This window comes from Oculina patagonica, chromosome 6 (assembly GCF_052425735.1).
Source record: "Oculina patagonica isolate OP01 chromosome 6, crgOcupat, whole genome shotgun sequence".
NCBI lineage: Eukaryota > Metazoa > Cnidaria > Anthozoa > Scleractinia > Oculinidae > Oculina > Oculina patagonica.
This window is the reverse complement of record NC_135763.1, coordinates 25,912,448-25,924,531: the sequence shown is the minus strand read 5'-3', so window position 1 is coordinate 25,924,531 and position 12,084 is coordinate 25,912,448. Positions and strand designations below refer to the sequence as shown.

Sequence of the window (12,084 nt, the reverse complement as noted above, 5' to 3'; positions counted from 1 at the left end):
ATGTAACGCAAGAGTGATAGTCTTGTAGCATATTACGTGACAGATCTGCATATTTGAATAGAGTGATCTTATGACTTCTCTGAACTCCTTTCATGGTTGTCACATTAACTTTAATTTATATTACATGTAAATTGGCATTTTTATTACATATAAATTTGCTTTAATGGATTTTTCTGTCTCCAAGTGAAGCGCTTTTTGTTCGGGTTGCGCACTCTCCATATATCGACCAGGTCATTTTGTAGCATAATATCATTGAGGTTCTTAATGCAATTCTTTATGGAAGGCCTTCCACCCGAACAGTCAAGATCTGGATCGAAAGTAGCATTAAAATCACCTCCAGTAATAATATAATGTTTAGATTGACATACTTTGTCTGCGAAGTGATTAGCAATTTCGTCTAAAAACTGACATTGTTCAGAGCCTTTTGTTGGGGCATAGATATTTGCTAGAAGAAACGGCGAGTCCTGAATTAAGGTATCTAGAATAACAAATCTTCCCGAATTATCGGTATGCGTTGAATTAACATTAAAATCCAAATTTTCCCGCACTAAAACAAGGACGCCTTTACTGCGCGATGTACCGTGAGAGAAAAACAACTCTCCTCTCCATTGTTTCCGCCACTGATTTTCAATCTCTTTTGTATACTGTACGTTTCCTGCAGAAAAAAGATATATGCATTTTGCTTAAGCAACCAGTTGAAAATACATTTTCTTTTTTCGAAAGAACGGATCCCTCTTACATTTAAAGAAAGCAGTTTAAATTGGAAATTGTTTTCCTCCATCAGATAAAAAAGATAATAACGGCTTTAAGCAAGATCATGACTTCTAAAAATATGCAATATGGCGACTGGTAATGATATAAACTGAATGCAAGGCACAGACTCAAAACAAAAACAACAAAAACAACGCTCGATAAAATACACCAAGCTGAAAACAATAAGATAATGCAAAGAACACTACATGCGACAATTAATACTACCATATTGATAAGTAAAGAAAAAAACAAAAGCGCAACCAACACAAAAAAACAAAGAAAAAAACACTTCACAGCAGTAATTAAAATAAGCAACCAGCAAAGCTGTTGATTAGCTGCTAGCAACCGAATCTTGCAATCTAATTATCAATTTGCATAACGGTAGCTCCAGAATATTCAAATTTTTCAAAGTTCAACCGAAGGCCTACAACTTTATAACTTAAAACTGAATTACTCTGAAACAGGGATTAAATGTCCATCTACGTACAGTTTGTCCGGCTCTGCTCTACTGAAATAAGCTCTTTTGCCTTCTTTTTTAGCCTTTTTCAAGGTTTCGATCTGCTTCTTTCTGATATCCACGACTCCTTTAGGGAGATCGGGAGATATTCCCATACCTGTGCCTTTAAGTTGTCTTGCCTGAGAAAAAACTTTCTCCCGGTCCCCATAGCGGAGAAAGCGAGCGATGATCTGGCGTGGGTTGTGCTGTGATGCGTCAAACCTGCCTACTCGATGTACCCGTTGAAATTCGATTTGTGGCGCGTCTTCGAGGTTGAGCTCGTTTATCATAAAGTTAACCAGCACTTCTCTGGTGTTTTCCTGCTCATCCAGTCGTTCAGGAATCCAATGAAAACGAAGGTTCTCCCTTCTTTGGTATGTTTCTAAATACCACTGTTGCTGGCGCAGAGTAATTACCTCGTAACTGGTTTTATCGGCTTTTGCTTTGATTTCTTCCACATCGGCATTTAGAGCAGTAACTCCAGCCTCCATCTCATTTACTGTTTTGGCGTTTTCCTTTACTGAACTTTCGAGTATATGGAATAAAGGTAGGAAGCCTTTCATGCCGTCGCCATGACTGTTTTTCCCAAGCATCCCTTTCGGTCAGCAACGAGGAAATTACAGGTTTGCAAGCATAGCTCTAATCGAATAGTAATTGCTGAGTCTGCTGAATGATTGATGGGAAATTTCCTTGGTGAACGGAAGGGAATAGGGTTGAAGTTTGCTGCAAATGTATATTTTTGAAGTCAGAATTATTTTTTCATTAAAAAAAATGGAGGCAAAGATGTGTGTTTTTTGTTGTTGTCCTGTTACGTAGAAAACGGGCATTTTCAGATTTGCTGCTGAACAAACAACCATATGCAACAGAAATCAAGAGTTTTAGTCAGTTAGTTGGCTTTTAAAGCTATGAAAATTATCACTTTGCCATAAAAAGCAGTCATTACTATCATGTGCCCAGATATGTAAAAGCTAGAGTTTTTTCAATCACTGCTGGTATTTTCCACGCATATATGCGTGGCTAGGACTTAAAGGGTTAAGCACAGTGCGAGCAGGGCCTTTAGAATTCTTTAATATTTTGCCTCTATCACCCGGCCCCTCGTCCCTTTTAGGCTGTTTTCAATTTTTTGCTCGGGTAGGGTGCAAGCAATTCTCGCTGAGAGCACATGTGAACACCATTTTTACTTAATTACCCAGGCCAGGATTCGGGCACAGTGATCATGCCGGAGTACAATGTGGGAATTGTATTCGGGCACTAAAGGGTTATTGGGTCTTTTGGTTCCCAATGTGTGAACAGCGCACTATTTTTATCCAGGTGCCCAGGTACCTGTGCCCGTGCACAATTTGTGAAGATGGCTTTTCAGTTTACCCATATCTGCAATGGTTTTTTAAGCATGATATTGTAAAATAATTTCTTAATTCTTTCAGATAAACTGAAACGATTATTTCACACTTTTTATACTAGTGCACATAATTTTTACGTACGTAATTTAGGGTGACTGAAACAACAAAAAAATGAAGGCGGCTTGGTTGTACATATAGTTAAAAAGTTCAATCACAAAATAAGTAACCCAGGCACATTAATTGTAATGTAAATGTAAATGTAAATGTTGTTTACAGTGGTCATGCACTTAGCTTCATATCTCTTCGAGATAGCTAGTTTACAGGCATGCCACTGAAACAGAGGAAAAATATTTAAAATGAAAGGGTAACAATTCCAACTGGCAGGAGGCATACCAGTTGGATATGTACAAAGCGTGATCAAGGATTTAAACTCGGGGCAACCGAGAAACAAATCCAGCTAGTGACAGGGGCAGGTCTCGAACCGGGGAACTCCGGATTGTTTTGTTGCCGTTGAAGTTGCTGTAAGCCATAGCAAACAATAGAAGTTTATTTTTTTTTAAATTTCAAATTTGGTGCCGTTAATTTGTGTGGGGCTTTCCCACCATTTTAATATTTTTTTTATTATTTTTATTTTATTGCCTGAGGGGATTTCTTTTTTTCTTTTTAATTGTCTTTTTGTTTAAACATCCGTTTTTTTAAAATAGAATAAAAATAATTAAAAATTAATTGATTTTCCGTACATTTATATAGCTATTTCATTTTAATAAACAAAAGCAGCTTTGTATTAATTATAAATTGCATTTATTTAATTTATACTCCTGATGTATTTTACCTTTTCCGGAAAGGCAAAACTTTTAACTGTCTAGTGTGCTATATAATTCATTCCTCCTCATGTTTCCATACTCTTTAACTCCAATTTCTATGATAAAAATTCTTTTTTTTGGAGTAGAAAACTTTGAGACGTTACTTAATTCTGGGGCACGATGAACCCTATAAGTATTTTTTTTAAACCAAAGAAATAAACCACCTATCAATAGAAAACAATTGAATTTACTTGAAGTGAAATAAATCACATCCATCCCACACAAGGCCAAAAGGCTCAAAATGGAGCAAAACGAATACTGCAAAAAATGTATTTCTCTTGTACCTTTTTAAAATCTTTGGTGACTTCGGAGCAATTTTGCTTATCGTCTTGAAAAGAGTAAAGAACTGAATATATATTTGCTCAGTCGATCTGTCACAGCTTGTCATGGCCGCGCGATCCACGTTAGCACTGAGTTTACGATCTATAATCGTCTTGAGCGCCATTCTTGGATTTTTTTTTGGTCCAAAAGCCATTGTAGACAACTGTCAAAAATCCTCATGCTTCGAATATCCAGGTATTGAAGTGACCTCTTTCAAATGAACAAATTTGTTTTTCTGCAAAGACCCTAATGTTTACTTTCTGCATGATCTCTGACCAATATTTCTCTGTCCAATTGAATGCTGTCCAAAATAGTGGAATAATGGATCGGCACGTGGCCATAATGTAGACATTTGATTGGTGGATTATTGCTGACGTGTAATAAGTGGAGAACCCTCATGGAAGCTTCCTGCTTCATGTGCCACTAGGCACTCTAGGTCCTGAAAAAAATATAATAACAGTTGTTATATATCCTAAAGTTTCAGCATTGGAGCTTCCATTGTGACTACTTGAAATGGTTCACTTGACGTGAATTAAATTTTACCAAATAAACCTTATTCAGTCAAAAACAAATCAGAGGGCCGGGCAGTGACATTGAAGCATCCAAACAATAAATAGCTACAACCAAATTTGAGACCATATAATAACTGAATGGTTGAAATGCAACAATTATATATTATCATGATATTAGGTATTGCAGAAAGATGACATAAAAAACAACCTATTTTAAAACTCATATTTGGTACTTCATAACAATTTTGTAAAAACAATAAAAATGACTCTATGAAATTTATTTGAAAACAGCGTGATATATCAATTAACTTTCCTGGCACAAAAGATAGCAATTAAATCCTCACATACGAAATAGAACTTGAAGATTCTAGTTGACACAGTTCAAACAAATAAATTTTAACTAACACTTCCAGAATAATTATTTTTATAAAAGATAGCTTTTATTATTATACAAGGAAGCTACAAATACTACATAATTTGTAAAAAAAATCTCACAGCACACATGGTTTATCAAATTGGAATATTGGGTTTGAAAACATTAAAAACCTCTGACTAAATTGGGAATCGCTAGACTAGTACTTAAGATAAGCGCTTGCTGTTGACAACAAGGATTAGTTCACGGCCAATCTAAATCGTTAACCAGTCCTTCCTGAAATTTTAAAAGGACTTGTTTTTTTTTTCCTTTTTATGAGTTTCTCAATAGAACTAACCGGTACAAGCATAATGCCTAAGGTTAGCGACTAACAGTTTGACATGAATTTTAATTTTTATGAACAAAGAACAGCTACGGGTGTTTGTCTGCTAGTTTTAATAGTTTTAAGGCAGGATGACTTACTGTTTACAAACATTGCTGTTTCAATTTGAAAACCAGGTAGAAAAAAGAATTCCGAAAACCAATAGTACTCAATTTACTACATTAATAACAATGGAAGATTTTGGCGAGGTCGTTATGTACAAAAATAATGTATTTTTGTGTGACAATTTAATATTGTAAACCCCTAGTTCTTTTAATTAATAGAGTTTGCAAGTACACCTGCTCGCATTGAATTGTCGTTACAAACAAATACTGAAAAGACTCGTCGGTCTAGACTACGACGTTTACTGACCGCGGAGGCTTGACCTAGCTAAAAAACATACATTATGCTGCCTCGAACAGTGCATGTGCTAGAAATAAGCCAGAGGGAAGTGGTTGTGACTAATAACTCCATTCTAGCCGAAGAAAATCAGAGCGGAGTCCAAATGGGGTCGAATCGTCAAAGGCAGCTTGCAGAGATTTTCCGTCCGATTCTGACCGCTATGAAATTGGCGGGGCAATATTTCGGCGAGACCGCACTGGCTGATAGCAGTGGTCGAAGGAAATTGTACATTTCGCACCTCTCAAGCGCGATTGTCGTTCTGGGTCAATGGCTAATGGTGGTATTATGTGTGACAAGTCTCCTTCACATTGGTTTTTCCTCAATGAGCTCTTTTTTCTTCTTATTGCTCACCACCGCTTGGTATATTCAGAGTGCAAGTAGCACAACCGTTTGCTTGTTCGTTTTGCCATTAACGGGCAAAAGACGATCGAGATTTGCAAAATTTATCTCCAGTTTTGACACGACAGCGACCGAGATTGATGGGATGAAGGGGAAAGCAGCGAAGAGCTTGGCTGTAGCGTGTTTAGCAGCTGGGATCAATTTTATCGTAATCTGCCTTCTCAGTGTTCGTTTCAACGGCGTATTCTTTATGTTGCCACCATGGAATCGACATCCAAGCATGCACTTAACGGTTCGAGTGATGGAACTGGTGTTTGCGGCTCTCAATTCGTTTGCTTGGACTTTACCACCTCTGATCTTCTGCGTCACTTGCATGCTCCTGGAAAGAATGTTCGAGACCTTGCAAAATAAAATGTGCAAGGATTTAATCTACTCTTTTACCGTGAACCACTTGAGGCAGGAACACCTCAAACTATGTGAGATCGTGGAGCTGGCTAATGCGGTGTTTTCGCCTCTCCTCTTTGTTATCATTTCGTTGGACATACCATTGCTATGCGTCAACTTTTATCAGCTCATGAAGATGCCAAGTGAAACCATCGTGGTTTTGTGTTATGTCTACTGGTGCTTTTGCATGTCTACTTTGGTGATAGTTATTTTCATTTTTGGAAATCGGGTTAAGGAAAAGGTAAGCCACTGGACAATATTGCATTTTTTTTTTCTCGTTGATTCCCACCCATCTCTACTCGAAATACGCATCTTATCAATAATTAACATAAAAGCATTTCATTTTTCTCGTTTCTTTTTAATCATGCAGCAAAAATTGTGTGATAAATGAAAAAAAAAAGGTCAAAATATGGACTCGGTCATTTTGCCTGATCTTCTTTATCAATTCGCTGAAACTCTAAGCTTCTACTTTAACGTGTTAATTGTTGTTGTTGTTGTTGTTGTTTACTGTAAGCCATGGTAACCAGTAGACGTTTCATAAAGTTTGAGTTTAATTTTTTAATTCGTTTGCATAACGGGTGACTTTTTGTTTTTGTTTTTTTAATTGTTGTCGTGTTTGAATCCCTAAGTAGATTAAAAAGTAATAAAAAATAAGTTAATTGGGGCACTTATATAAATATTTCATCTTAATAAACAAAAGCATCTTTAAAGTAAATTGTATTTTTTTTCTTTACATTCCGGGTATATTTTGCATAATTGTGAAAAGGAATTTTGTTACTATCATGTGTGCTACTTTTCTATCTTGGAAATTCCTTAGACTGCTTCACTCTTTAAATGCAACTTTCAGGATGAAGTTTCTCTAGTTGGAGCAGACAACTTTAAAACAAAAATAAAAATCAGTAATGAGGTAAAAAAAGTGCTGCCCCTTTTTTAAGCTAAAATCTCTTAGTATCAGCTAAGCAATCTTCGATGTATAAGAGGTTCTGTTTTTTTTTTTTATCCCGGCACAAGTACAGTTTGATATGACAACCGTTTACTGTCCATGGCGAAGCTATCCTTGATTCTAAATGAACAGACCATTTATCTAAACACTTACAAGTGAAGCAGCATCGACATCTTTGAAAAACAAATTTAAAAAATTGGTTGAAAATGCTTTCCACTTGCTGTGTTATTACTTTTCAATGCTACCAAATGTGTAATTGCAAGGATTGTTTTGAGTATTTTTTCCTTCAAAACAATTCATTACTTGTTGAAAATTATGCAAGTTTATCAGCTATATTTCGCATCAACATTTAAATTTTTCTTTACTGCTTTATAATTTTGAGATCAGCTTTTTTTTTTCACTGAATAACAAAATGGACTTAAAACGGCTTGGATTATAAGTCCATTTTGTTTTTGGCAAAAAAAAAAAGAAAAACATTTCGTCAAATAAAGCTTACCCTAAAATAATAAGCCAGCAAAGTTAAAAAACATATTAACTTAAGTTTATGCTAAATATAGCTAATAAGCTTGCATGGTTTGCAAAAAGAAAAACATTTGGTTTGAGGGGAAGAAGATTACAAACAGTAATTGTAAATTGCACATTTTATGTCCACCAGGAACATAAATTAAAAATTAAATATTATGAAAAAAATATTAAAACAAGAAAACGCGGTGTCTGCTTCGAATGATAGTGATCACAGCTAACTTTACAAAATTGTCACCGACAGGCACACAGTTTCTATGAAACTTTGCAGAGGTCTGGGATTTCTGTTGAAGACACCAAAGAGAATTCAGAAGTAAGCAATTAACCAAACAAAATAAACATCCCAAATACCTTTACTATCGGTTTGTTTAATTAAACACCTGGGAGGTTAATATCAAGTTATTTTGCTGTTGTATTTGTTGTTGTTGATGACAACCTTTTTATGGACCGAATCGAACATATACCGTGGTAAGGTGTGATGCCAACAGTTCTCTAATACCGAGTTGAACGCTTCTCAGAAGCCCAATATATTGTGGCTAAGAGGCTGTCCCAAGCTGCTCATAATTTCCCTAAAAGTTGTTTGAAACTGCTCCAAAATCCAAAAAAAAGTTGCTCGAATGTTGCTGCAAAAACGCAAAAGTCTGCTTTTTATCAATTTTTTTTTCTGAATATATGCTTATTTCCCTCTCACAGTAAGATTTTGGAGCATTTCACGCAATTCCAATACAACAAAAGTATCTAAATAACATTTTAACACCAAACTTTGTTTAATTACGATTGTTTCTTTCACTGAGAACAATCGTGAACATGCAGATAACGTCATGTTTGCTGACGAGTTTTTAAAAACATCTTTAGAACTCCTCGGAAATCTTCAACAAAATAAACTTCGCTAAACTTCGAAAAAGTTCGAAAAAATGCTTGAACAACATTTGGAGAATATTCGGTACCAACTTCTCTTAATACAAAAAGTTGCTTCAAGGAAAAAAAATTCTCGAAATACAAAACCATAAGCAATCCAAAAAATGACGAGCATCTTTGGGGAAAGCATTTTTTTGGCGAGGTTTTCGATAAAGTTATAAAAATAGGACATCATTCTGCCTTGGCAACCTTGCGCAACAACACAAATGTGCCCTTTAAAGCTGCTTCCTCTTAACTTAACCGGAATTGTCTGTCACTCATAGCCAGGGTAAGGTTTTTATTTCATTTAACAATTGTTCAGAAGAAAAAAAAGGTCTAATTCTGTAGGGGTGTCCATCTTAGTAGGTCTTAATACAAAATTCTAGAAACTTTAGGAGCTAATCAAAATGATCTATGGTGGACTAGTTTGTTAACAGAATAAGTACAATAACTGCAATAACTCAATAAGCACCTTATTTTGTTATTTTAACTATCACTGTATGACTGATTTTGTTTAGCTGATGCTTTTCCTTGCTCATCTCCGAGGGGAGCCCATCGGATTGTCTGTGGGAGGAATAGCGGTTGTCGACAAGTCTCTCTTCCTGACGGTAAGCAGACATATGTACACAAAGCATGCATGGAATGTCTGTTTTATATGCCTGTCAGTGCGGTTGTGGTGATTTTGGGGTGAGGGGGAATGGAGGATCAAAATGCTGTATTCAGACTGTTGGGTATTGGATTTTATAGAGAAAGATTAGTGCCTGTTTGAGTACGATTGAGTCATAAATAGTAATTGTTTGTTTAATCAAATAACTGCTACAGGACTGTTGAGACAGTTGATAATCAAATAACTGCTACAGGACTGTTCAGACAGTTCATAGCACGGGAACTTATCTTTACTTAGAGTCTGCAACAAACATGAGAGAGAAAATTTTCATTACCACATTCCATAGAAAACTCTAAATGATTGCTGTCGATTGTAATTACTGAAATCATTATAAAAATAATCTAGTTGAGAAATTGCCAAAACTTTACTTGTAAACTATAAACACAAAGGTAGAAAGGTGTCGGACTATTTTTTTTATTTTGAAAAGTGTCCACTTCTGTGAACGCGCTTCACGCCCCACTCCCCCCACCTCCCCCCCCTCCCCCCAAAAAAAAACATAAAAAAAGAACTATAAGTCTTGCTTATCATGCTAAAGTTAATGCTGAGTCACATCACAATATATTGATTTCTTTTGCATGATTTATTCAGAACACATTTTCACCTCGTTGCTTATTTGTTTTTCTTTTCTGTTTCTATTTTTTTTCAGCTCTTTGGAATAATCGCGTCCTACTTTGTTGTACTGCTAACTTTACCGACCTAAACTGCAAGCGAACGCCTGTTGGTTTTTCGCGGTACTGCCACAGCAGATTTGTACAGATCAGAGATGATCTCCTTTTTATTGTTGTTTTTTTTAACGTATCACAAAGCACATTTATTGGCACCCGTGTACAGCAATAAAACGTTACAGAATGAACAGATAAATACTTTAACTATATACACGAAATTCGCGTTAAATTAACTGCATGTAAGCACACATAACACGAGAATAAGCGTTAATTGAATGCATGTTAACATAACTTTTCGACAATTCGCGTTGATTTTATAATTATTACGCGTATATTTTGTTCGCGTTGTTAAAATACTACTGTTATATTCCTATAATAAGGTATTTTAGATCAGAGAGGGGAGCAAAATTACGTACTCTTTGTAAGACTTTTCTTTCCACTTTATTTCAGATGAGAGAGTGGAACAAAATTACTCTTTGTCAGAATTTTCTTTCTACCGTTTTTACTCGTGAATGTAATGAAACGAGTATGGTTATGGAAAGTGATATGCAAATTTTCACTCGGTCGGTCGGTCGATGGGCTGTTAACTTTAATTTATGAATAATAATTTATGCATTAAATTATAAATTAATTTTCCTTGTTTTTTTTTAAACTTTTTGTTTCACACTTCTGAGGTTTGAAACGGCGACTCCTAACATCAACTATGCCACTTGGGCGAACTAATTATTTGGGTTGAAAATTAGCATATAGGTTTATTTGTGTTGTTCTTACCCGCTGACCGATACCGTAGGTTCAAAGTTTAATGGCTTGTATGTATAAAAGCTTCTTCGAATGGCTCGATTTATAGCTCTTAAGAATTTTACATGACAAATAGAAGAAATAATCTTAGAGAAAATATGAAAATCTTCGAAGCACTGAACTGATATTCCGTGTTTTGATGGAATTTATTAGATTTTCCAGGCACGAACTGTGGAGTGCGACTCTGTTGGGTATTAAAAGGTTGATTTCAGGACAATTGTATGAATAAAGTCCAATTTTAGCAGTATCTGAATGTTTTATAGTTCCAAGCGTATTGTATGATAATCGATAGTCATGATACGTAAATAATTTATCGTAAAAAGCTCGCCAAACTGACGAATTTTGTTGCCTTTTAATAATATACTGTATAGTACTTGATTTGCATCTCTAATAGATTCATAAAAAAAGGAGAAAGAAAAAAAGACGTCGTATAAAATTGTAAAAAAGATTGTCGTAAAAAAAAAAAAATAAATAAATCGTCCCCGCTGAGAATCGAACCCGGGCCTCTGGACTGGAGGGCCAACGCATTACCACTACACAACGCATAAGCAAGCTTACACTTTATGGTAGAAATTAGTGTTATATAACGAAGGCTTTTGAATGGATTACCCGCGTCCGCTGTAAACACAAGGAACCAACGTGATCATATCTCCCTTCAAACAACTTCTATACTAACATGCCGCTCACAAAAGGACAGAATCATTTCATAGCTCTACACCAATACATTTAGTATTTTCATTCACGAGTGGGCTTTCAAAGCGCCTTTGATTCAGATCAGAGAGCGGAGCAAAATTACTCTTCGTAAGACTTTTCTTTATACCGTATTTCAGATCAGAAAGTGGAGTAAAATTACTCTTTGTCAGAATTTTCTTTTTACTCTATTTCAGATCAGAGAGTGGAACATAATTACTCTTGGTGAGACTTTTCTTTCTACCGTATTTCAGATCAGAGAACGGAGCAAATTTACTCTTGGTCGGACTTTTCTGCCTACCGTATTTCAGACGGACGATACACAAATGTTCCTAAACTATGGTGTACAGTATTTCATAGGATGCAAAATTGCCCTTAGTCAAAGTTTTCTGCCTTTTTCTGAGGGAACCACATCTAATTTTTCTTTTCTATCATGATGATGAAAATTGTATAAAATAAAAATTTGAATTAAAAAATCGTATATATAAACACATAACTGCTTTGCTAACAGCAGAAGAAAGCAAGCTGCTAAGCAGTAAAGACCTCTGTAACAGGAGAGGTAGGCAACTAGCGAGAGGCAGAAACAAACAAAGAAAACAGTTAACACGGAAGAAAGACTTCCAATTGGAGAACAAATACTACAATTGTACAAGGAAACTACGTGAAGTACGAAAAAAACTTCTGAAGACTTGAACCTG

The 12,084-nt window shown here is 35.6% G+C and overlaps 3 protein-coding genes across 3 annotated transcripts in view; 2 read left to right on the top strand and 1 right to left on the bottom strand.

The window, feature by feature from the left end:
* The window catches only part of LOC144658247 (neuromedin-U receptor 2-like), a 249,672-nt gene that overhangs the window by 121,730 nt on the left and 115,858 nt on the right, over positions 1–12,084 (bottom strand). The gene's annotated exons all lie outside the window — the stretch shown is intronic.
* Positions 1–12,084, top strand: part of LOC144658242 (melatonin receptor type 1B-B-like) — a 59,202-nt gene that overhangs the window by 22,096 nt on the left and 25,022 nt on the right. The window lies entirely within an intron of this gene.
* On the top strand, positions 5,368–10,288 carry LOC144658204 (uncharacterized). Its single transcript, XM_078518579.1, has 4 exons — positions 5,368–6,445; positions 7,914–7,982; positions 9,085–9,174; positions 9,880–10,288. Exons 1-4 carry the CDS (start codon positions 5,426–5,428, stop codon positions 9,931–9,933), a joined length of 1,233 nt encoding a protein of 410 aa, XP_078374705.1. The 5' UTR covers positions 5,368–5,425; the 3' UTR covers positions 9,934–10,288.

Coding starts and splice junctions, on each gene's coding strand:
- LOC144658204 (XM_078518579.1), top strand. CDS start 5,426: ATGCTGCCTCGAACAGTGCATGTGCTAGAAATAAGCCAGAGGGAAGTG. Junction 7,983..9,084: donor ACACCAAAGAGAATTCAGAA/GTAAGCAATTAA, acceptor GATTTTGTTTAG/CTGATGCTTTTCCTTGCTCA. Junction 9,175..9,879: donor ACAAGTCTCTCTTCCTGACG/GTAAGCAGACAT, acceptor ATTTTTTTTCAG/CTCTTTGGAATAATCGCGTC.